Raw genomic sequence first — 25,473 nt, 5'->3', positions numbered from 1 at the left:
TGGGGACAACTGGTGACGTGGAGGATCATGCTTCTTTTTACTCACCACATTCTCCTCTACGTGGAGAGCCATCATGCCCTCATCTTTCCAGAGCTGCTGCTGTCACCAGCGCACCAGACAGCCACGGAGCAGACACCCGTTGAGCAACTCAACTGGAATGCTTGGGCTGGAGGGCCGGTGTTATCTCTGTTTTCCAGATGGAGTCATAGAGCCTGAGGAAAGGAAAGGAAGTTGTTTTTTTTTCTTTCTTTCTTTCAGTTTTTTGAGACAGAGTTTCTCTGTGTAACAGAGCCCTGGCTGTCCTAGACTCCCATTATCGACCAGGATGGCCTTGAACTCACAGAGATCTGTCTGCCTCGCTCTCCTGAGTGCTGGGATTAAAGGCATGCACCACCACACCCTGTGGGAAGGACGTTTTTTAATTGGTGGTACTAGATTTTTCTTATCCTTTGCTTCCTGGCATTTCTCCATGTGGGGGAACTAAGACCCAAAGAGGACACATGCTAAGCCAACTTCTTTTCCCAGAATGCACTACTTCAGCTCTGCTCACCACACCCCTATTCCCACTCACAGCTCTCTGTAAAAGGAATATCACTGTTTCATTGAAAGAGAATGGGATTGCTTCTATTTGATGACTTAAAAATAACACAAGAGAGTCAGGGTGGCAGCAGTGGTGGTGGCAGCAGCAGCAGCAGCATTGGTGGTGGCACCCAACTTTACTCCCAGCACTAGAGAAGCAGAGGCAGGTGGATCTCTGTGAGTTCAAGGCCAGCCTGGACTACAAAGCAAGTCCAGGACAGTCAAGGCTACACAGGAAAACCCTGTCTCGAAAAACCAAAACAACAACAAAACTGAAATCCAAAACATACCACACCACACCACACCACACACACACATACACACCAAACAAAACAAAAACAAAAACAACTTAATGAACCAAAAAACCCCACAAGCATATGACTCAATGATTTCTATGTGCAGCTGCCCTCTGGAGGACTTTCACAGTACAGCAGTGGGCGCAGGAGCATCCACCCCTCCTCAGGCAAACCTTTGTTTTTTGTCTGTTTGTTTTTAAGACAGGGTTTCTCTGTGTAATAGCCCTGGCTGTCCTGGAACTTTGTAGACCAGGCTGGCCTCGAACTCACAGAGATCCACCTGCCTATGCCTCCTGAGTGCTGGGATTAAAGCCGTGCGCCACCATACCCTGCTCAAGCAAGCCTTTCTTTCTTTCTTTTTCTTTCTTTCTTTCTTTCTTTCTTTCTTTCTTTCTTTCTTTCTTTCTTTCTTTCTTTCTTTTTTAAAGCTTTATTTATTTTTATGTATACAGTGTTCTGCCCGCATGCCAGAAGAGGGCACCAGCTCTCATTATAGATGGTTGTGAGCCACCATGTGGTTGCTGGGAATTGAACTCCAGGACCTTTGGACAGTGCTCTTAACCTCTGAGCCATCTTTCCAGCCCAGGCAAGCCTTTCTTTCTTTTTTTTTTTTTTGGTTTTTTTGAGACAGGGTTTCTCTGTGTAGCCTTGGCTGTCCTGGACTCACTTTGTAGACCAGGCTGGCCTCGAACTCACAGAGATCCGCCTGCCTCTGCCTCCTGAGTGCTGGGATTACAGGCGTGCGCCACCACGGCCGGCAAGCCTTTCTTAATGTTCATGCCTTCTTGGTTTTCACTGGCTAGTTTCTTTTTGCTTAGCTTCCTTTCCTCCCATGAACCATACACCCTTACAGGATAAGGAGAGGTGGCAGGCTGAGAATGTGATTCATTTACTCAGTGTTCACTGCCCTTGTCTGGTATGCACGAAGCCCTGGTCCAGCCCCCAGCTCCACAGGCATTACCTAATGCACCTAGTGGTGCATGCCCATAATCCTAAAGCAGGAGGATTAAAAGTTCAAGTTTGCTTGGCTAGGTGGCACAAGCCTTTAATTCCAGCAGGCAGGCAGATCTCTGTGAGTTCAAGGCCAGCATGGTCTATATACTAAGTTCCATGACAGCCAAGGCTACATAGAGAGATTCTGTCTTAAAAAAAAAAAGTTCAAGTCATCTTTGGCTATATGGAATACTGTTTCAAAAATTTTTTACAAAAGTAGATTGTCTATTTTTGGATAGCTTTAGGTTTCTAGCAAAGTTGAGTAGAACATACAGCATTCCTGTATTCTCTGATTCCACATATCCATTTTCCCTCTAGCAACACCCCACAGCAGAGTGATATGCATCTGCTGTCATTGGTGCACCCAAGGTGAGGTGTCATTGACACCTGCAGACTATAGCTGGCCTGAGGGTTTAGGCTAAGACATCCTGTGCAGTCTTGCATCTGGCCCTCAGTCTTGTGGGATGCCCATTTTGCAAGTGGGAAAACAGAGGTCTGGTACTACATTTTCTCTTTCCTATCTTTTTTTCTCTCTCTAGCACTCCTCTACATGGGGGGAAAGTAAGACCCAAAGAGGAGACATTTTCCTAAAATCACACTGCAAGTTCCTGGGAGGGTCACCTTAGTGAACTGTTCACTTTCATTCCTGGGTTGTTTTTCTTTTCTTTTCTTTTCTTTTCTTTTCTTTTTTTTTTTTTTTTTGGCTTTTCGAGACAAGGTTTCTCTGTGTATACTTGGCTGTCCTGGACTCACTTTCTAGACCAGGCTGGCCTCGAACTTACAGCAATCTGCCTGACTCTGCCTCCCAAGTTCTGGGATTAAAGGCGTGTACCACCAATGCCCGGCTCCATTCCTGGCCTCTTTCCAGGCTTCCGTCCATGGAGGTCGGAGGCAGGTCATTATGGTCCTCACCAGGTACACTGAGTCCCCTCTGAGGATGGAGTATGACATCTATCCCCAGAATGGTACATTAAACTAGAGTGAACCCTTGTGACTCTGTTTCTCTTCTCTGTCTAGATTCCCTGTTTCCTCCAGAAGAAAAACAGCAACCCTCCCCTCATGGAGACCTTGTCAAAGCTGCTCGGAGCCCCCGTGGAAACACGGAAGTCCCTGCCAACTGTAGCTCCTGCCCAGGGCCCCCATCAGCATCCCCGGCAAGACCCATGGTCCAGCTCCTGCAGCTTCTCCTAAGAACAAACCTATCTAACGTACAGACTGCACCCCCAGGCCTGCCAGCAGCCCAGACTTCATCTTCATCCCTGTTGGAGCCAGAGGGCACATTTCTGGGGGAGCCTGGAGCCTCCCAGCCTCTTGAGCCTTCATCAAGGTCTTCTGTCTCTCCTGGACCCTCCACTCTACCTCCAGACATTCCAGGGACTTCTTGGTCACCTGTCACCCTGGAGAGCTCTTCCTCAACCTTTGGGGCTCAGGTAGCATTCCGGTGGCCTCTGTCTGCCACTCACTTGACTGAGGCAGAAGCACCTTCAAGGAATAATCCTGACCTGTCAGAGACCCTCACCACCACTTTGAGGCCTCCAAGGCTCTCTGCAGCTCTCCTGGACACTCACAACCCTGCTCCCCAACAGCCCACAACAGACACCTCAGAGAAGGAAGAGCCTACCACCTGATCACCATGCAGGGGACATGCCAGATAGATCTCTCCCAATGGCCTGGTGTGTGTGTGACCCCCGGGGGTAAACCCAGTGGGTTCAGAGACCTTAGAATGAGATGGTCTATCTTTAAATCAAGGAGAGAGGCTGCAGAAGAAATAGCCTTTGACTTTGGCTAGGCTTGACTTCCACACATCCTTGACTTTGGACTTTTAGCCTCCAGAGCTGTGAGATCGTAAATTTCTGTTTAGCCCTACCCTTGTCTGTGGTTTTGGTTCGAGCGGCCCTGATGTATTACGTCAGCAGTGCCCACTCTTGCTCAGGCAGAGTCATGCCTAGTGTAATCCTGTCACTGCACACTCTTGACCTTGATGTCACTAGGCACCATGGCTGTCATGAGGCTTTGTTTTCAACACTGATTTCACATAACGTTCATCGTTCATTCCAAGATGTGCTCAGAACATACGCTATGTCCCCACCTCTAATTTAAACACCAGGCTGCTAACTCTGTCCTCACAAGTTCACAGTCCAGGGCAGGGCACAGCTGCTCAGAAGATCAATGTGTGAAATTGGGCTGTCACGGCCAGTGGGGGTGGGGCCAGGGTCTGGTGAGTGAGGGCCAGAGCTCGCTCCTTATTGTTTTCTATGTAGTCCAGACTCACCACTTTTACAGCAGTAGATGACTTCCTGTTTCTAATTCCCTGCTTGTAGAATCTGAGTGGGGGTGGGGGTTGCTTCCAACTTTTCCTGTTATATGTAGATTCCATGGGAAAATCATTACAGTCAAAAAATAATTTATAGCTAATAAATTAGTAAATAAACATATTTGCCACAGTGGGATTAACAGGTTTAAAGCAGGTCAGCTAAAAGCAGTCAACTTTGTGTGCGTTGCTAAGTAACCACACAGGTTAGAAGGGATGAGTAAAACCAGATACAGTGATGCCTGCATCAGTGTCTGTGTGTAGTACTCACAATGGCCAGAAAGTGTCAGCACTTAGCTGACCCACACCAGTGGCTGTTTCTTTTTTCAGGTTTTTTGAGACAGGGTTTCTCTGTGTAGCTTTGGCTGTCCTGGACTTCCTTTGTAGACCAGGTTGGCCTTGAATTCACAGTGCATGGTGGCACATACCTTTAATGCTGGCCCTTGTGAGGCAAAAGCAGGCAGATCTCTTAGTTCTAAGCTAGCTTGGTCTACATAGTTCCAGGAGAGCCAGGGTTATGTAGGGAGACCCTGTCTCAAAAACAACAGCAATTACCCCCTCCTAAAAAACAAACAAAACATTCATTCCCCAAAACAACACCAAAAGCAAAACAGAAATGTTTAAATTTACTTCCTTTATCTAAGCATTGGCTAAGTTCCTGGGAGAACTGCCTTCTCTAGAACACCTGACTTACTCCGAGTGTCACCGTCTGTCTTGTGTCTGTCATGCTTTAAATGGGAGTGGATCACGACCCTACGCGACAAGCTGAGCTCTGAAGGTTTTTATGATTAATTCATTGTCTTTACATAGGACCAGAGGATAACACCTCTTTTTTCCTGCTGTCACGGTGAGGGACACTGGAGGTGGGGATGGGGGCCAAGGACAGATGAACTCTGAGGACAGATGGTCTCTGGGACCATTGTAGGGAGGCAGGTGGGTGGTTCTTTTGTGTTGTCCTTTCAGACCTTGTAGCCTCTGTGCACATTGTGTGTGGCCTGGAAGTCCTTCCTCCCGCTACTTGAAAAATTCCTCATGTCATCCCTCCTGGCTCTGTGACGTCTCCCGCCACTGTACTGTCCCTTGGCCTGTGTCTGTGACTCAAAGGCAAGTTCCCAGGGGGGGTTCTATCCAGGGTGTACCACCACAGGCCTGACAAGTAGATGCCCAGTGACTGTGGACCGCATGAGCTGATGCTGAGCAACAGCTTTTGCAGTGTGATGTATTGAAACAGGTCCTGAGTGTTGCTTTGTTCTTCTTCCTCCCTTTTTTAAAAAAAAATATCTTCTAAACTTTATTTGTATATGAATGCTTTATCTGCCAAAAAGGGCATCAGATCACATTATAGATGGTTGTGAGCCACCATGTGGTTGCTGGGAATTGAACTCAGGACCTCTGGAAGAGCAGGTGGAACTCTTAACCACTGAGCCATCTCTCCAGCCCCCTTCTTGCTCCCTTTGCTTCCTGTCCAGACTGGGCTTGTAGAAAAAGGCATCCCAAGTTAAACACACCCTCTTTTGTTTTAAAAAGGGTTTTAAAAAAGATTTATTTAAGTGTTTTGCCTGCATATATATATACCATGTGCCTACATGGAGGTCAGAAGAAGACACTGCATCCTCAGGAATTGGTGTTACAGGTGGTTGTGAGCTACCAGGTGGGTGCTGGGAACCAAACCCAGGTCCTCTGCAAGAGGAACAACTGCTCTTAACTGCTGGGCCATCTCTCCAGCCCATAAGTATGTCAGGTTTTGACAGTCTAAATCAAGTGTTCCAACAGCTGTGCCCAGAAAGGTTTGGGATGGCTCACCTCAAATAATAACCTTTTTTGGTGGGTAGGTGGCAGCTACTCATGATTGAACCTGGTGCTTTGCTGATACCAACCAAGTAGTCTACCACTAAGCTGTAGCCCCAGTCCTTTTTTTTTTTTTTAAGATTTATTTATTACGTATGCAGTGTTCTGCCTTCATGTACACCTGCACACCAGAAGAGGGCACCAGACCTCACCATAGATGGCTGTGAGCTACCATGTGGTCGCTGGGAGTTGAACTCAGGACCTCTGGGAGAGGAGAAGGTGCTCTTAACCTCTGAGACATCTCTCAATCCACCCCCTCCAGTCGTCCCTTTACCTTTTTTTTTTTTTTTAAGGTTTTGTTTATGGGTATGTCTGTCTGCACACATACATGAGGGCACCAATGGAGGCCAGCAGTGGGTACCAGATCTTTTGGAGGTAGAATTCAGTTGTTTGTGTACTGGGATCTAAGTCTGGTCCTCTGATAGAACAGTATGTGGTGCCATCTCTCCAGACCCTCTTTTACCTCTTGGTTGGAGACAGAGTATTGCCAAATTACCCAGGCTGGCCTTGAACTCACTCTATAGCCCAGAAAGGCTTGAAGGTTGTGGAGCCTCCTGCCTCAGCCTCTCCAGGTGCTGAGATTACTGATGTGTGCCACCAGGCCCAACATCCAGAAGCTGTGTTTAATTATCCTTTAAGCATCTTTCTGAATGGGAAAGGGGTAGACACCAGAAGAGTCTGATTAAGCCCTCTTATCTGCCTAGAACATCCTTTGCCACTTTTCTCAGTGACCATTCCTCATTTCAGCCCCGTGGTTCCAAATAAAACTTCCAGGGGCTGGAGAGATGGCTCAGAGGTTAAGAGCACTGTCTGTTCTTCCAGAAGTCCTGAGTTCAATTCCTAGCCACCACATGGTGGCTCACAATCATCTACAGTGAGATCTGGTGCCCTCTTCAGGTGTGCAAGCACATATGTGGTGGGCAGAATACTGTATAGATAATAAATAAATAAAACTTAAAAACAAAACAAAACTTCCAATCACCTCCAGGTCACAGACGAGACCATCTCTTTCCCCTCTGTCCAAAATATTTGGTCCAGATAGATACTCCTAGTGGACCAATCAGAGTTCTCTCTGCTATGCTGTTTTTTGTTTTGTTTTGTTTTGTTTTTTTGTTTTTTAATCTGAGCCTTTCCTGCTTAGATACCTTCACATGTGAAGTCCTGGGGCTGGTATCAGCAAAGTCTTTGATTTCCAAAGACAAGAGAAAGAAGCTGAGAGGCAAAGAGAATCAAAGGGAGCGAGGGAGGGAACAGATGCTCTGACTTCCAGGGCCCATGGCTGTTGTTTTCTGCACCTTCCATCCTAAAGTCTTTCTCTTCATTCATGCTGGCTGGACCTGACCTCTCTTACCATGGAGACTACATGGTGGAGTCTTGCTTCCCAGAATTCTGGAGGCTGAGGTAGGAGGAGTGCTGAATGTGGGAGATCTGCTTAGTCTATAACAGTGAGTTCTAGGCTAGCCTGAGCTACAGAGTGATACCCTGTCTTAAAAACTAAACCAAACCAAAACTAACTCCAACATGCCTCGTTGACCCAGAGAGAGCAGCCATTAGCATCATTGGCTTTATGAATGCAATTTTTATTTCCTACCCAGATCAGGGCTTTGCAGAGCTCCAATAGCTCGGGCCAGCATCCCAGGATGGGAATGCTCCGTGAGCATTCACATGTGTGTTGGTGTGTGTGTGTGTGTGTGTGTTTGTCTGGCTACTCCCTGAAGGAGGGCCAGCATTCACGCAGCAGGAGCCAGACCGATCCTGTTATTTGCTCGATCGAACACGGTGAAATACAGCCTCAGGAAAACATCCCCCAGCACCCACATGTCAGGGTTGGATGGGTCATCTACGCCTTCCTCAAAGTTGCTATAGCATTTGTGTGAATGTTCCTGGAAAAGAGGGGGCGATATATGAGCTCAGCGGCAGCTGCTCAGCTTCTTCTCTTTGAGCCAGGGTGTCATGTTGCCCACTTGGCTTCACACTCACTATGGAGCTGAGGATGACCTTGAATTTCTACCTCAGCCACCCAAGCTTGGGGGTGACGGGTGTGCATACCATGGCAGTTTTATGCAGTGTTGGGGACTGACCTTAGAGCTTCCTGTATTGTAGGCAAACACTCTACCAATTGAGCTACCTCCCCAGGCCACTCGGCTTTGTGACCTCCTTTCAGGGAACTGTGTGGCTCTTTATGGCTGCTGCAGAGTGGCTTGTACAACTGGGAAAAGGACAAATTGTAACTCCCTCACACCTGCCCACTCCTCCCCTCCCCACCCCCCACCCCCAGAGCTTGGTTCAGCCACTTCCTCTGCAGGGCAGGCCTTTCCTTCTCCCCTTTGGACTGGCACACTCTCCTCCACGTCCCTTGTGTGCAGACCCATCTAACCCAGCTGCCTCTCCACATGGTCCCCCAAGGTCCTGTTCACATGACCCTATCTAGACCACCCTGCATTTCATGCTACCCTCATCTTTCCTCTGCAACCTGGGAAACACAGTGATGCCACCGTGCCTTGCTGGTCTCTCAATATTGATGGAAGGAGGAAGAAGGAATGCCAGGCTGGCTTCTGGGGTCAAGATGGTTGTGTGGGCAGCCTTTGTCCAGCTGGTGGCACCTGTAATGGCACATCCTGACCAGCAGGGTGCACCTTCCTTTTCCACAGAAGCCCAAGCCTGGTGATTCCTGATATTCCCAGGACTTGAAGAACAGCCCCACTGTGGGATTCCTCACCTTCCGGATGTAGGCACTGGCAGGCACTGGGTAGGTAACACCGTTGATGGTGAAGACAATATCAGGTAGGGTGTTGATGGTGTCGCACTTGAGGACGTACTGTCAAAGAGGGGGAACTCGGAGGTTAGCCCAGCCTCTTCTGCAGCAATGTGTGGAGAACCCACAGCGGCCCTCCCATGTGACCCTTTACCTCGCCATCACCAGAAGCCTTGGCACCAATGAGATTCTGGATGTTAAGAATGGAGTTTCGGGGCCCAGACAACAAGGAGGTCCCTGTGTCCACAATCCCTTGGCAGCCACCGTCACAGGCAATGACCTCCCCATTCATGGAGATGCTGAGAAGCAGGGGCCAAAGAGGACACCAGGATCACTACACAGCACCGTAGTCCCTTCCTTGGCTTCAGCTCTTCAGTTTTCCACACCCACCCTCTTGCATGGTTACTTTAGCTTTTTCTGATTGATTTACAGTTGTTTGTTTATTTAGAGTAAAGATTCTGACCGTGTTTTCTGAGCTAGTCTCCCATATCTGAGCTCAAATGACCCCTCTGCTTCAGCCTCTCCAGTAGCTAGAACACTAAGTGAAAGACAGGGCATCTACAGACCTGGATGCCACCACACCTGCTGTCTTTTCAGGCGCTGTGTCTGGTTTTTGTTTGTTTGTTTTGAGACAAGGCTTACATAGCCCCAGCTGGCCTCAAGCTCATTTTTCTAGTCAAGGGGGATACTTCTGATTCTCCTGCCTTTGTTTCCCAAGTACTGGGATTACAGATGTGCCCCATCACATCTGGCTTATTTGATGCTGGGGGGTCAAATGCAGGGTTTTCCACATACTAGGCTCGCAGTCTACCAGCTGAGCTATCTCACCAGTACCGTCCTTTCAGTAACTGAATGCACCCATCTGTTTCTCACCTCTGGACCATTTGCACAGGCCCCCTTCGTCTAGCTGGTTTCTCATCATCATCTTCCAAGTTGCAGCCTAACTGTCATCTCTTTCAGCTGCAGATTCAATTCAGTCCCTCTCTTGGCTCCTTCCATTCCTCTTACTTGTTTCTAGCAAAGAGTGAGGTGGCGACCCGCTGTTGCAGGATTCCCTGGTTTGTGTACACACGCACTATTGGATGGCACGGCCACTAAGTACCTCCCTCAGGCGCCTCATACAGTGATGCTCAGAGTATATATGCATGAGTGGATAAATGAATGAACTGAGAAATGAACAAGGAACAAGGAACACTTGTGCCTGGCCAACGCCACAGCTTCTTTGGAATGAAGGCAGGTCCCTGTGTGCATCACACAGTCCACAGCAGGCAAAAATGCAGCCATTTGTTGCAGAAGAGGCCATCTCTCCAGCTGACTGCTTCTGTGTTGATGTTCCCATCCAGGCAGTGTCCCAGCAAGCCCACGCAGATGGCCAGGCTGCCGATGTCCCTGAAGGATGCTGACGCTTTCGTCTGGTGACTCTGTGCACTGGTGACTCTGTGCAGAGTCTGATCAATGTATTTCCCCATGTGCTCAGATGTTTTAGGTTCCCAGGTGCCCGCCTCTCTGTTCCCACCCCTAGCCCGCTGCGTGGCTGAGCAGATCTGAGGATGGGGACTTGTCTCCTCTCCTGTCTGTTATCTGGTGTGATAATCTCACTGTGGGCTCAGGACTTCACCTGGGCCTTTAGACAGGAAGCTCCAAGTTCTGGGTTAACCAGGATGGTGGTCACTCACTGTGACTCTATGTAGTATGGTAGGATACCCCCAACTCCCACCTCATTTTAGGGGTTCCAGACCATGCTTCCCATCCATCCTCCTCTGCTTAGGCCTTTTCCAGAGACTCCTGCCCATCCAGGTCTGTAGATGCCCTGTTTTTCACTTAGTGTTCTAGACCCAGGCCTGACCACCTTCCCCTGGCTGCAGTTCTGCTGAGGAGACCTGGAGGCGTCATAGGTGTGGCTTCAAGGGGTGTGTTCTATGGTGCTGGAGACTGGCTGTCGGTGTGTGTCAGTATGTGGCACTGCTGTATGTGTGTCTCCGTGGTTGTACATGTCATGTGCAGGCTTCTGTTTTTGTGTGACTGCCTTGTGACTCCAGGTGTTGGTACATGTCAGTGACCTTGTGTGTGGTTGTAAGTGCAGGTTCTGCTATGCATGGGCCTGGGCCTGTGTTACTGTGTGTGTGTGTGTTACTCTGTGTGTGTGTGTGTGTACATGGGGCAGGAATTAGGCAGGCACTTACCTGTCCACAGCTAATTGCCAATAGCTGGGCTTGGACACTGGTACCCACTGAAGCTCTCCACGGTAGTAGGAGGGGTCCACTCCACCCAGCATCAGCATGCTGCCCTTCTCATCCTTGCTGAAAGGAAGATGAGGGGGAGGGGCTTACTGCTCTGTGGAGATTAGTGGGCTGAGTCCCTTAGACTTTGCAGTATACCTGACCCTGCCAGCATTGCTTAGTATTGCCAGTGTACCCGTCCACACACACAGAGCCTTCCTTAGGAGGACAGGGAAATTAAGGCAAGGAGGGCCGTGTACCTGCTCTGGGTCACTTACACAGCTCATGAGTGGCAAAGGTGAGGTCCAAATGTGGATAATTGGCTGTAGAGCTGGACTCTGGACTCCCTGCCATTCTGTGGAGCATTTGAACCTCTCTGGAAACTAGAGTAACTTTATGGTTGAAAGATTCTGCATCCAGAATCTTTTTAGATTATTGTTAAGATTAGTAGCAGTTTAGATTCTGCCCAGCGGAGTATTAGCTAACAGCTTTGAATTACATTTCAGTCTCTTTGTGTCAGTTACTGGCTTCCTAGGCCCAACAGATACAATTAATCGTAACAATCCTGGGCAAAGCCCTTCCCCCCAACCTTTGTTTTCTCATCTTTGATTAAAGATATGGGACTAAAGGGGTCAGCAAGTTCTCCAGAAAGGGCCCAGCGCTGGAGGCTGCGCACACTGGGAAACATTCATCTCTACTGAATGGCTCAATGCTACTGCTGTGCTGCGGTGCAAGAGCAGACAGAGGCAAGATGGAAACACAGGATCCAATGGGACCTTATTTAGAGAAGCAAATAATGAGCCAGATTCGGTGTCCAGGACATAGCAGGCAAATGCCTGGGCTAGGCTATGTCTAAGGAACCTTCAGGGTCGGAGGGTCAACAGTTTTTAATGCAACTGATAGCCTAGAATAAGGGCTGCTCTGGTATAGGCTCACCTGCTCAGGTAGAAGGCAAAGAGATTCTGGGGGATGAGGCCTTGCATCCACAGGTTGTCAAAGACAGGTGTGATTCCCTGAAGGCCAAGGTCGGGGTAGCCTAGCCCCAGGATACCATCGAAGACTGCGTATTCCATGAAACTTCCTGGTTCCTCTAGGCTCAGGCCAAATGCCTGGGCCACAACCTTGAGGTCCCCAATCTGTGAGAAAGAGAAAAGGGCATCCTCAAATAAGGCTGTGAACCTGGGGCTGTGGTACAGCTGAGCTTGGGTGGGAGTGCATGGGGAGATGGTCTGAGCCACAGGGTATAATGGAGTCCTGGCCATTGCCATGGGCCACTTGGATGTGAACCCCAGGCAGGAGTGGGCAGGCAGCTCCCCTGTGGTGTTGTGAGTTGTCACTGACCACCATACCCGAGATGTCACCTGGCTTTATAGTCTTTTCCAAATGCTGGGAGTGACCAGATGGATCACACTTGACCATCAGTGGAGAGAAGGGCGTCTCCTTCCGTGCTGGTCTTTTCTGCACCCTTGGGAGGTGGGAGCCTGCTATAGCCAAGTGTTGGGTTGAGTTCTGTTTTGAAGACTGGGCTCGCTATGTGTCTCTAGCTGGCCTGGAACTTGCTATGTGGACCAGGCTAGCCTTGAATTCACAGAGCTCTGCCTGCCTCTCTGCCTTCTGGAGTGGTGGAATCAAAGGTGTGTGTCAGGCCAGGCGTGGTGGCGCAGGCCTTTAATCCCAACACTCAGGAGGCAGAGACAGGTAGATTGGTGTGAGTTCAAAGCCAGCCTAGTCTACAAAGCCAGCCAAGCGAGTCCAGAACAGTCAAGGCTAACACAGAGAGACCCTGTCTTGAAAAACAAATAAACAAAAATCCCCCCCCCCCAAAAAAAACACAAAGGTGTGTGTTACCATGCCTAAGCTACCAGGGTTCTTAGGAATATTCAGACTTGGAAAAGCGTGTGTGTGTGCGCGCAGGTGTGTGTTCATGCATGTGCATACTTTGGGATTTGGCAATTCTCAAAGGCCTCCATGGCTTCCCAGGGTAAGAGCCTTTTGATGGAACATGGCTTTCCTGAAGCTGCTTTCCCTGCTTGGGAACTCAAGGGGCCTTGGTTGCTCCTGGAGGCCTAAACCACACAGCTGTGCCTCGAAAGCACTTCCCACTTGCCTACTTGCTCTGAGTCTTTGGCTTACCAGCTTTGTAACTTTGGACAAGGCACTGGCTCTTTGTTCACTTGCCTGGGGAGTGACGCTCTAGCAATGTCTGCTTATTGAGAAAACTAACGGAGTTATTTTTGAAGTATGTGACCAGCCGATGGTCTGGAACAATGTGGAGTGTGCAAGCTGTTTGTTTTTACACAGCACTTTCTCTCTGCTACTGGCAGAACCAACTTATGCTCCCCTACAAATCTGAGCCTTGGACACCTGTGCCAGGAAGGGGTGGGGGTTGGAGCTCCACAAGGTAGGTGGCCAGCAGGAGCAGAAAGGCACTCCCAGCTTGTCCTGCCCTCCGTGTTCACACCCAGAGCCAGCCCCGTGGCATCCTCTGCCTCCCAGGCTACCTTGACAGTGTCATAGGCAAGAAATCCTGACATCTCTCCTGAGCCGTAGGCGACATTCACAGGCCGGCCTGAGACCAGGAAGGTAGAAGACCGCAGAGGGTTGAAGGCCTTGTGGTGAGCTGCAGGACAAGACAGGAGATGACCCTCAGGTGTGCTGATGAAAGGCAAGGCAGGGTTGGGGAGGGGCCGGGGCCGGGGCAAGGGCAGGTCAGAATGCTCACCGCAGGCTGGGCTAGAGCAGTAGATGGATGGTACCCACAGGTCGGAAGAACCAGTATCCAAGACAACCTTGAACTCCTGAGGGGGTGTGCCGATGCCGATGATACCAATATAGACCATCTGCAGGAGAGGAGGGCTGTGGCGAGGGCCAGCCTGGCTGCCTCATCTGTCCCCTGGCTTCTAGGGTGCCTGCCTCTACAGCGCTGTCTACACTGCCAGCCAAGCCACTGCTCAAACCAGGGTTTCCTTTTAGGAACACTCTATCCTCTCCCAAAGGTCTTAAATTCTTCCCACCTGTCAGGGTCCAGCCTGAGCGCATCCTCCAGGCTGCCTTCTTGAGTCACTCCAGGCCTCTGTACTCTTTGCTTTCTATCAAGGGCGCTATCAGCCCTCTCATTGGGCATTTACTTACACCATCTGCCTTTCCTCCCCTCTTTTCCTCCCTCTTTTGGTTAGGTCTCACTATGTCTCTCATGATGGTCACAAACTCATGATTCTCCTGCCTCAGTCTTCTGATTGCTGGGGTTATGGGCATGAACCACTGTGCCCAGCTGACATTTGTTTTCTGCCTGTTTCTCTGGCTCGGCTGTCAGAAACCAGGCTTAATCAGGTGTGGTGGCACATGCCCTTAATCCCAGCACTCAGGAGGCAGAGGCAGGTGCTTCCCTGTGAGTTGGAGGCCAGCCTGGCCTGCATAGCAAGGTCCAGGACAGCTGGAATTACACCGTGAGAACTGTTTGGAAAAACAAAAAACAAACAAACAAACAAAAAACCCAAAGAAAGAAAGAAACTAGGTTTTGCTCATCAGAAACGCCATCTTGCTAGATGGCAGCCCATCTCAGAGCTCCCTAACTGCTCATTGGTTGAAATCTGAGTCTGTAGGGGCGGGGACTCCTCTACCTGAAACACCTAATTTGAGTTGCCATTGGGGCCCACGGATTCAGCTAGGTGAAAAAGAACAAAAGTCCAGGAACCCAGTGACTTCCATCGCGTAGAACATGGCGTCTGTGTGGTAGTAAGTGGTCATTGCTTGGTCCAACCAGCCAGCAGAGCCCCAGATAGAGATCCTTTGAGATAGGATCTCTCACTGAACATAACCTAGGCTGGCAGGCTACAAACCCCCAGCTACTCTCCTGTTTCTGCTCCCACCACGCTGGGGTGAGAGGTGCATGCGGCTACATCCAACTTGTACTTTACGTGGATGATAGGGATTTGAACTGACCTCACGCTTAAACAGCAGGTGTTCTTAACCGCTGAACCATCCTCCTCCCTACCCTTTCTGGCTTTAGGAACCCCAACCCTAATTTAGTATTCTCCAGAGAGGTCACAGTACTGGAAAGAAGCTCTAGGGGGCGTTCGGGAGCCGCATCTCCCGCCACACTTACGTCTAGGTAGTTCCTCATGGGCTCATAAGTTACTGCTGGGTTCCTGCGCCGCTCAAGAAGCACGTGGGCACGGCTGCTGCGAGGGTACTTCTCCAGGTAATCCTTCAGCATGTGGCTCTCCCGCAGGTTTTCTCGCATGGACTTAATCTTCATCAGAGGGATTCTTTAAATGAGCATTGGGAAGGAAACTAAGCGAGAGACAACCGCATGGGGCACCAAGAGGCTACCCGGACGACGACAGGCCGGGGGTGATGGTGGGGAGGCGCAGGGTACCACAGCTTGCATTGCAGCTGCGCAATGGGTTTTCCAAAGAAGACTATTACTGGAAAAGGCCATAGAACACAATGGGAAGACTATGTCAGAGTGCCTGGTTTCCAGTCCAGATTCTGATCTTTGCTCTGGAGCAAGCCTTGGCATCCGTCTGAACTTTTCAGCTTCTCTTTCTGTAAAGAAGATGGGGTGGGGGTGGGGGTGATGGGTGGGGAACACCTGCCATCTGCAGTGACAGCTGTCGGTATCACTCTTCAGTGTACTGTCTTTCCTGGAGCAGCCTGGGAGGAGGGATGGAAGATGGAGCATTCTACCCTCAGCCTCCTTTCTTTGTGACTCGGCTTTCCTCACCACGCTAGTTACTATCAAAGCTAAGCCTAGGAAGTAGGCTCCTTCTTGGTTTTTGTTCCTTGTCTTTTTGAGACAGAGACTTATGTGTCCTAGGCTGGCATCAAACTTGATATATCACTGAGGATGACCTTACATTTCTGACCATCCTGTCTCCACCTCCCAAAAGCTGAGAATTACAGGCACGCGTCACTGCACGCAGGTGGAAGCAGCCCTCTGAACCCATCTTGTTTCAATCAGAAGTAAGGGATGAGAGAAATACGGAAAACAGCAGAGCTAAAGTGGCCTAAGCCCAAAGAGAGAGAAAGAGAGGTCTGTGGACGCAGAGACTTTCAGAGAGGTGGGAAGATAGATACAGATCTACAGAGACAGACAGACAGACAGACAGGCACACTGAGAAAGATCTCAAGGACAGGGTGGAAGAAATACCCCTGCAACTGCCCAAGTTGTGCATTGAAGGATTCTGGGAGTGACATCCACATAGTCCCTGATGTGACTTGTGCCCTTGGAGTTGGGTGGCCCTGCAGACTTGCCCTGAGACTTCTGGGCCTTTGCGGTGTTCTTGCACACCGGAATGTTGTGAGAGCCAGGGCGGCTTTCCTTTCCTTCTTCACTCCGGGATGGGCAGGGGAATAAGAGGGTCAGGCAGTTTTGGAAGGGTGAGAAACAGCCCAGCCAGACAGCCAATAGTACTCATTTTATACTTACTTGACCAAGCTCTCTGAGAGGGCCACAAGCCCCAGGACACAAAGCCACTTCATGATCCCTTCCCAGGCTTAAGGTGCTTGGGAGAAGCGTCCTGGGCCTGAAGCTCAGTGGAGAACCTGCTTGTTAAGTATTGGCTGCTCTAATCAGCCCCTGGAGGGCCACTAATGGGGCCTGATAAACAATGCAAACATGCCGATAACATCTTCACCCCAGTCGGGGCAGGAGGGGCCTAAGAATTCTCAGAATCTGGGGAGTTTTAGTGGCTGAGAAAGTTAACACCAAGCCACCTGACTTCACAGACTTGGGAGACTTTTGCTAACTTGGTGATAAAGACACTGTGGATAAAGTGACAGAGGTAAGCACCAGGTACGTGTCTGCCCTTCAGATCTCACGCAGTTCCTAACTGGTCCATGGCGTGTGTTCCACTGTCCCCACTGTCCTCAATAGAGGGCAGATTGCTGGGAGGGAAAGACGACAAAGTTTGCTAACCTGAGTTTGGTATCTAGGACTCAAATGGTGGGGAGATAGAACTGATTTCTGCAAGCTCTTCTTTTTTAAAAAAATTATTATTTATTTTGTTTATGTGTTTACATATTTATGAATATAATTTGTGTACTTGGCCTACATGTATGTCTGTGTGAAGGTGTCGATCCTCGGTTACTGGAGTTACAGGCAGTTATGAGCTGCTATGTAGGTGCTGGGAATTGAACCTGGGTCCTCTGGAAGAGCAGCAAATGCTCTTAACCACTAAGCCATCTCTCCAGCCCTCCTACCCTGCAAGCTCTTTTTTAACATCCATACTTCTCTACGGTAGTACACAAGCACCCGCCCATCTACCCTCATAAAGCAAACAAGCAAACCAACAAATAAATGTGATGTTAAAAAGTGTAAAATGTACCCACGATAAATGAATTAGTTTTTAAAAGTTTAATTTTCTCCAAAGACCAGAAGAGGATAGGCAGTCAGTCCTTGCCTTCATGGAGTTTGCAGTCTGGGGCAAGGTGAGTATGCTCAGAACCTTGGAGGCAAAGTGGGTAGTAAGTAGTCTGGGTGGCCTTGGTGGGCATGATGCAGCATTATCTCACCACAAGGGGACAGTCTTGAGTTAGCTCTGACCTGCCGCTACCAGGCTGGAAGGAAGCCAATGGTGCCAAGTTGGCCACATTTTCTTTCTTTCTTTCTTTTCTTCTTTTTTATTTTTGTTTTGTTTTGTTTTTCGAGACAGGGTTTCTCTGTTTAGCTTTGGCTGTCCTGGACTCACTTTGTAGACCAGGCTGGCCTCGAACTCATAGCGATCCACCTGCCTCTGCCTTCCGAGTGCTGGGATTAAAGGTGTGCGCCACCACGCCCGGCCAAATTGGCCACATTTTCAAGAGAAGTCAGAGCCTGAATATTTATGTGCAATCCCTGCTCTTTAAATGTCAGCAGCTGGGATATTATGATGCGTGCACTTTGGTTTGCACACACTGTTTCTGGCTCCTAAGTCCCGTCCTGCGAACAGGCGAACAGGCGAGAAGGCACTGTTCCCTGGAGGGGTGTGAGCTCCATGCCCAGGAGGAAAGATCTCTGTAGGGGCAGGGAGAAGAATCTGTGAACCTTAGCGCTCACCTCTTCTCTTCTGTCACATTTTGACATTCTTGTTGAGGCCCCTGTGACAAAGTCTCCATAGAAAAGCAAGTGGACGGGATTTGGGGGAGCTTACCAACTGGTGCAGGTCCCTGTAGTGTAGTGTAGACTCAGAAGCCCACCATTTCCAGGGGATCCAATGCCCCCTTCTGGTCTGTCCCTTCCTCAAAACAAACTGGTTGTGAGCAAGCAACCACCAGAGGCAGATAATGGAAGTGTTTCCCCGAGCTCTGAGCCGCTCAATGAATGATCCAAACTCAAGCAGGGCTCTTGGGAACCCCGACTTATATCCGGTTGGGGAGAAGCACAGAGGATGCACCATGCTGGTGTGCTGGTGTCTAGAGCATGGTGCAGTCTAGGGGCTGAGCCTACTGGTGGAATCTGCAGCAGTTTCCAGGTGAGACAAAGCAAGGCCTTTAAGAAACAATTCCCACTTGAACGCCTATAACAGCTCCCGTATTAGGATCCAGGCTTGTCTGCCCATCTAGACATGCAAACAAGTAGTTATTAATCTTCTTAAGCATCTTGTCAAGAAAAACACCACTGGGAGGGAGCCTTTGGCCTGGGAGGCACATGTTCACCTCCTTAAACTGGTACTACGATACACAACACGGGATAATACTGCTTCCTCCCAGGGGTCCAGGGCCCTTGTTATTGTTACTGATCCTGGGGACAAGAGTAGGCAGGCTGGTCTGACCTCAAGGTTTGGATGGCAAGTGGAACTGTAGGATTGAAGCCCTGCCTTCTTCTATGCCTCCCTTTTGTACATGGACCCACCAGGCCATCTTCTCAGGTGGCCGTGCCAGTCCATCTGTTGCTTAGCCATGAGTGCGGGTCACTGTGTTCCACGTCCATGCCATGACACCTGTGCTTTCACTGGTATTCTGGATTTTGGTCATCCAAATATACTCCCCCCCCCATTTTTGAGACAGCATCTTTTCTATGCCTGGCTGTCCCTTGAACATGGTGTACACCCAGCGTGCTTTGAAATTCTGATCTTCCTGCCTCTGTCTCCTGAGTGCTAGATTTTCAAGTGTGAGCCACCTGGCCTGGTTTATGCAGAGCAGAGCAGGGGCTGGAGCCCATGGCTGTGTGCATACTAGGCAAGCACTCTACTGACTGAGCCCCATCTCCAGCCCCTTAACACACATTTTTAAAAATTACACTTATTTACTTATGTATGGGAGCAGTGTTGTGGGGGGGGTCACAGTACTTGTGAAAACTAGTTCTCTCTCTCCACTATGTGGGTCCTGGGGATGGAAGGTAGATCATCAAATTTAGTAATAAATGCCTGCTGAGGCATCTTACTGCCCCCCTACACTTTGTTTCTTTTTTTTTAGGAGGTTTTCAAGCAGAGTTTCTGTGTATAGTCTTGGCTGTCCTGGACTCACTTTGTAGACCAGGCTGGCCTCAAACTCATGCCTCTGCCTCCCTAAGTGCTGGGATTACAGGTGTGTGCCCCACCAGGCCTAACTTGTTTTATTTTTTCTTTCTTTATTTCTCCTCCTCCTCCTTTTTGTTTTTTGTTTGTTTGTCTTTTTTTTCCTTTTTGAGACAGGGTTTCTCTGTGTAGTCCTGGCTGTCTTGGACTCACTTTGTAGACCAGGCTTGCTCAGAACTCAGAGATCCGTTTGCTTCTACCTCTGAGTGCTGGGATTAAAGGCGTGTGCCACCACCACTTAGTTCCCACAACACTTTAAATGTTTAAAATTTAGGTGTGTGTGTGCCTGCACACATGCATGCACATGTGTGTGAGTGCCAGAAGGTGTTGGATCTCCCAAAGCTGAAGTTACAAGTGGTTGTGTGCTAACCGACATGGATACTGGGGTCCTCTGCTAAAGCAACAAGCACTCTTCTGTTGTTGTTTGTTGTTTGTTGTTTTTTGAGACAGGGTTTCTCTGCGTAGCCTTGGCTGTCCAGGACTCACATTGTAGACTAGGCTGGCCTTGAATTCACAGCGATCCGCCTGCCTCTGTCTCCCAAGGGCTGGGATTAAAGGCGTGCGCCACCACCGCCCTGCTGCAATAAGCACTCTTAACCACTGAGCCAACTCTTCAGCACCCCCCTACCCCAGACACTTTAAGAAAGGTATACTTTATATTATTTTATGTGTGTCGTGTTTTGCCTGCAGGAATGTCAATGCACTGTGTGCATGCCTGGTGCCTGTAGAAGCCAGAAGAAAGTGCTGGAAACCCTGGAACTGGAGTCACAGACAGCTGTGAGCCACCATGTGGGCGCTGGGAATTGAACCTGGGTTCTCTGCAAGAGCAGCTGGTGCTCTTAACCACAGAACCATCTCTGAAGTAGCATAAAAGGAGACTTAACTATGGAAAGTCTTAGGAACCAATAAACAGATGTAGTATATGCAGGCATGCTCTAAGAGGCCAATTCTCAGCTTCAGTGATTAAAAGCCACTTTATTTTATTGCAGTGCTGGGGAGCAAGTGCAGGGCCTCACATGCTGGCAAGCACTCTGCCGCTGGGCTACTACGTCGGTAGCCCTTTAAAGGAATTTTAGAATCAAGGAATGGACACTGCATGGCATTAAAGGTAGCCAGCTGGGACTGGGGTTGTAGCTCAGTTAGCAGGGTGCTTGCCTAGCACTCACTGAGGTCCCTTTCTGGCACCACTAAACCCAGGTGTGGTATCAAAGATCAGCAATTGGGAGAGGGAATATGGGGGGGTCTGGTGTTCAAGGGCAGCCTTGATTACAAAGCCAGCCTGAGGCCAGCTTTGATGGAACACAAGCCTGTCTCAAAACAAGTGAACACCCAACCAACCAAAGGGAATCTGAGCCCAGGCTGTTTGTAAAGCTAGCACTAGGGAGGCGGAGGCAGGAGTTTGTGGACAGCCTGGACTCCATAACAAGTTTTGGGTCAGTCTGAGTCCCTGCCTGCCCTTCCCCCAGTAAAAAGGCAAAACAAGCAACAAATAAATGCCCTGGTAATCCTTTCAAACAAAGAGTAATTTGGTTTACAATTTCTTAAAAAATGGAGTGTTTATATACACGTATTTAAAAAGGGCCTAGGTCCTGAAGATGTACAAAAACATGTATAGTAAAAATAAACTTTTTTTTTTTGTTTTTTTGTTTTTTGTTTTTTGTTTTTTTGAGAAAGGGTTTCTCTGTGTAGCCTTAGCTGTCCTGGACTTGCCTTGTTGACCAGGCTGGCCTTGAACACTCAGAGATCTGCCAGCCTCTGCCTCCCAAGTGCTGGGATTAAAGGCCTGCGCCACCACATCTGGCTTGATAAACATTTTTAAAAGGGGGGAGCACAGGGGCTGGGGATATAGCTCAGTTGGTAGAGTGACTGCCTAGCACACACAAAGCTCTAGGTTGGAATTCCAGCACTAAATTAAAATATTAAAAACACCCTCTCAAAAAACCAGATGTGGTGGCACACACCTGTGATCTAGCACTTGAGAGGTGGGGACAGAGGATCAGAGTTTTAAAGTCACCCTTGGCTGCATGGGAAATTAGAGGCTACCCTGAGTCACAGTAGACTGTCTGAAAAAGAAGGGGGTGGAGCCAAAAGCCTGAACACTCTTGTTACTCCTGATCTTAAGTCATGGGATACTATTACTATCAACTTGTAGGTTTTAAATTCTTTTGTAACAAGTTGAAATGTTTCCTGGTTTTCAGTTTTACTTTAATTTTGTTTGAGATAGGGTGTTGTTGGCTGGCCTGGAACTTGCTAGGTCCTCCTGCCTCTGTCTCCTAAATGCTGGGATTACACAGTGTGCTACCACACTTGGCAACCTTTTCATCTTGAAATCCCTCTTCTTGGTGATATGCCCCAGGTCTAAGCCAGGCCAGACTTGGCCAACCTGGCACAGAACCTCCCTGTGCCCTACTCCACCACCCCAGGGTTACCTAACCAGGTTAGCAACACTGATGAGCCCAGGCCGGGGCCCAGAAGCACGAGAGATGTGGCAATTTTGAGAAGTAATGAAATGAGGCTCTTTCTCTTTCTGGCTTCTTGTCATTGGGACCATCTGTAGGGTGAAGGAAAACAGCCAGCACAGGGAAGGAGAGAGCCCAGGCTGAAGCAGTGGGGGTATTTTTGAAAGGAAAGAGGAAACCAGGCCTTTAATCTTAGCACTCAGGCTCTCTGTGTGTTCGAGGCCAGGCTGGTCTACAAAGCAAGTTTCAGGACAACCAAGACTACACAGAGAAACCCTGTCTCAAAAAACTCAAAAGAAGGAGGAGGAGGGAAGAGGAGGGAGGAGGAGGAAGAGGAAGAGAAGGAGGAGAGGGGAATTGGGGAAATTAGACCCTAAGTGAATACCAGAGAGGAGAATTGTTGGTGTGGGATGTAAGAGGGATCAGATGGGAAAGGGATGTTGGAAGGGAACCAGGGGTTTCCAGGGTAGGAGAAGCGGTGATAGAGTCACCTAGGGCAGTAGGATGTGTGGGATGAGCCACGGGCCTAAATTAAATGGATCAACTAGCAGACCTTAGACTGCGGCAGCACCTACCAGGGCTCCCATCCCACTCGCATCTTCTGGTACATGGATGCTGGAGGCTAGACCTGGTCCTTTCTGCTTAGAGTCCTGCTCCAGATGAGGCCGCATTAGACAATGGTTGTTGTGCCACATGAAAGGGGACAGCTGCCTCTGATGGCCCTTTGATGACTCTGGGTGTTGAAGTTTCCTCAAATGCCATGGGGCACCTAGAGCCTCTCTCATCTTAGCACTTACCTGCCCCTTGCTGTTATGCCTGGGACCCAAAGTCCTTTTCCTGTTTTCCATCCTTTAGGGGAGGCAACCTGTTCCCCTGGGTCAGGTTCCCATTGGTAACTTCTGCTTCATGATATCTCACAGAACCCAGTGGCAGAGTGTCCCATGGACACGTGGGTTCTCCGGTTGCTGGTGGCAGGTAGGTTGTGAGTTCGGTAGGTAGCACTCGGTCTGTCTTCTCCAATCCTGAGTACCAAGCAGACATCACCAGTTGATTCCAGCACTCGTGATCTCTGGATAAAGCTGTAGAGTCCCGAGCAACATAGTTCCCCTTCAGCTGAATGGCCTACTAGTCAGCGTTGACACTTAAACAGGAGTGACTGGTGTTTCTTGAGCCTGACTCCTTTCTTTGGAAGAGGGGACACAGAGACCTGCATCATTTAACTTACCAGGATGAGAGGTACCGAAATTCAGGGTTTCTGGGCTTGGGCAATCTCTTCCCAGGGTTGAATGGGGAATAGTGCTGAGAGCCTTGAGAAGGGGAGGCAGAGATGGCTGATGGTATGGGCAGCTCTCAGAGGCTTGCAGTTGCCACACGCTGAGGTTCTTTGCTTGTCTCTTCAGCTCCAACCTGACACCTATATCACCAGACCGACAGCCTTGGAGCAGCAAGAGACAGGGACCAAAGAGGCATCTGCAGCTGGACTGGCTGCAGGAGGCTGCAGGTGGTGGTCCTGGTTAGTGTTGGACCATGCCCAGCTTGGCAACCCCATAGCATTTCCTCCTCGCCTGTGTTAGCATGGCACTGGCTCATAAAGTCACAAACACTTTCTACTTGGACTTTGCCAGCTGGAACCAGATATCCCACCAGCCACGTCTACCCTGTAGTCCGCACATACCCTGCGATAGCTAAGAATGCATGCAGCCCAACACCGAACTGTCATGAGACATTTTTTTTTGTGTGGTTTTGTTGTTGTTGTTATGTGACTGCACAGTTCTTGAGTGTGACATTTGAAGTGACATCATGTCATAGGGTTGGAAACACATTTTAGCTTTCTCTGGGAAACCCAGGGTTGAGTTGAGCGGCTCAGGTGAGGCTGAAGCTTAGGATTTCTTGCCTCTGTTGCTCAAGAGCATCCTCGCACTAGTGATGGCCCTGGAGAGGGAAGGAGACCACATCTGCTTCCTGAGGACCTTGTTACAGGAATCTGGCTGGGAAACAAGACAGGCACTTCTCTGTCCCAGTGAGTTCAGGCATAGGCCTTGGGACAGGTGCTGATGCTATGTCCCTGCCCACCTTCTGAGAGGGAATACAGGAAGCAGGATGTGCCAAGGGTGGGGCCACCACTGGGTGCCACATGGTCACACTGGGCAAGATTAGACAAGAGTGTTTACTCTCTCCCTAGTCCTATCAGGGGCTGGGTGCACTTTCCAGGAAAACTGGGGAGGGCAGACAAAAGCAAACCCAGAGGACAGAGCCATTGTTACAGGCAGACATGACATCTTCTGTGCTACTGTGGCCTAAGCCCAGAGTAAACCTACCCACCCTCAATCACAGACAGCCATTCACTCTGAGCCAAGGACTCAAGCAGGAACGAGGCCTTGAGGTCATGGTGGGTAACAGTGTGCAGAGGTCCCCTGGTTGACAGTGTTGTGTTCGAGTGCAGAGGGGAGACTAGCGATGGGCAAGCAGCCAGGTTACCTTAGGTCCTTGCAATTGCAAATCTTCCTCTCCGGAGTGTTGTTCCAATTATAGTTTCTTTTTTTTTTCCCTTGAAATATTTTATTTTTTTAAGTGTCTGTGCATGCGTGCGTGCGTGTGTGCGCGCGTGTGTGCAGGTGCCTGCAGAGGCCAGAAGAGGGCATCAGATCCCCAGGAGGTTGTGAGCTGCCTGACCTGGGTGTTGGGAATTGAGCTTGGGTTCACTGGGAGAGAAATATGTACTGCTGAGCATCTCTCCAGCCCCATCATGGAGAATCTTGAAGGGGGATGAGTCCTGGGTGTGTCCTCGGCGTCACACATGGGGAACTGAGCGCCAGAAAACAGAAGGGATTTGCCCAAGGTCAGGGTGGTTTAGTGGCACAGCATGAACTGCATGGCTTGGAACTGCAGAGCCCCAGGTTGAGTCGGCTGTGTCCTGACCAAGCAAGTGTCTCCCAACTGTGCAGTCTAGCCCAGTAGCTGGGAGTAGCCAGCTGGAGAATTGAAAGGTTAGTTTTGAGGCCTCCAGGTCCAGTCTGTGTTTCCAGAGGTCTCCTGACCTCCAACTAGTCCTGGGGATGCTTTGGGGATTCTGTGACGCCAAGACAAGGCACTCTTCTGAGCGCAACCTCTCACAAGAGACCATTTCCTGCCACCAGCTCGCCTTCCCTCCCTTCATGCCCCAAGTTTGGTTATTCAAAAGGTCCACCAGTTTTGGCTTGCTACCGACTCAGGGCTTGGCCTGCAGGAGTTTGTCTCTCCCACACTTCTGTCAAATCATCAGGTTCTGGTGGTTTGGGGTTTAGCTTTAGCAGTTTCCAGCACCCGTGTATACAATGATACACACAAGAGTCTCTGCTTGTCAGCTGAAAAATAAAGACGTCACACAGCATAAGAGATGACAAAACCAGTCAAGTCCACCGCCCTGTCTGGCCTTCCCAACCATCGACAAAGTGTCAAGCAAGGCTTTCTGGAAGCTGTTGTTAACAGTCCTCATGTCTGACTTTGTGGGTTTTTTTTTTTTTTGTTTTTTGTTT

General features: G+C 49.4%; 2 protein-coding genes across 4 annotated transcripts in view; one reads left to right on the top strand and one right to left on the bottom strand.

The window, feature by feature from the left end:
* VWCE (von Willebrand factor C and EGF domains) overlaps positions 1-4,318 on the top strand; it is a 32,309-nt gene extending 27,991 nt beyond the window's left edge. For all 3 annotated transcript variants that reach the window (XM_084772047.1, XM_084772046.1, XM_084772045.1), the window contains one exon: positions 2,886-4,318. In XM_084772047.1, the coding sequence (XP_084628173.1) occupies positions 2,886-3,496 (611 nt within the window). In that variant the 3' untranslated portion in view covers positions 3,497-4,318. The remainder of the gene's footprint in view (positions 1-2,885) is intronic.
* A 3,334-nt stretch (positions 4,319-7,652) lies between these two features.
* Positions 7,653-16,488, bottom strand: LOC311589925 (pepsin A-5). Its single transcript, XM_084768661.1, has 9 exons — positions 16,433-16,488; positions 15,107-15,269; positions 13,724-13,841; positions 13,503-13,621; positions 11,938-12,137; positions 10,966-11,082; positions 8,937-9,081; positions 8,747-8,845; positions 7,653-7,910 (listed from the first exon to the last, which is right to left on the bottom strand). The coding sequence occupies exons 1-9, from the start codon at positions 16,483-16,485 to the stop codon at positions 7,758-7,760; spliced, it is 1,167 nt and encodes a 388-aa protein (XP_084624787.1). The 5' UTR covers positions 16,486-16,488; the 3' UTR covers positions 7,653-7,757.
* Positions 16,489-25,473: the final 8,985 nt, after the last annotated feature.

Source organism: Acomys minous (assembly GCF_964271855.1).
Source record: "Acomys minous genome assembly, chromosome: 2".
In the NCBI taxonomy this organism is placed as follows: domain Eukaryota; kingdom Metazoa; phylum Chordata; class Mammalia; order Rodentia; family Muridae; genus Acomys; species Acomys minous.
Note: the sequence above shows the minus strand (reverse complement) of the source record. Positions and strands in the feature narration are given on the sequence as shown.

Coding starts and splice junctions, on each gene's coding strand:
- LOC311589925 (XM_084768661.1), bottom strand. CDS start 16,485: ATGAAGTGGCTTTGTGTCCTGGGGCTTGTGGCCCTCTCAGAGAGCTTG. Junction 11,083..11,937: donor TTTGCCTTCTACCTGAGCAG/GTGAGCCTATAC, acceptor TCTTCCTTTCAG/CAAGGATGAGAAGGGCAGCA. Junction 9,082..10,965: donor TGGCAATTAGCTGTGGACAG/GTAAGTGCCTGC, acceptor CCTGCTTCTCAG/CATCTCCATGAATGGGGAGG.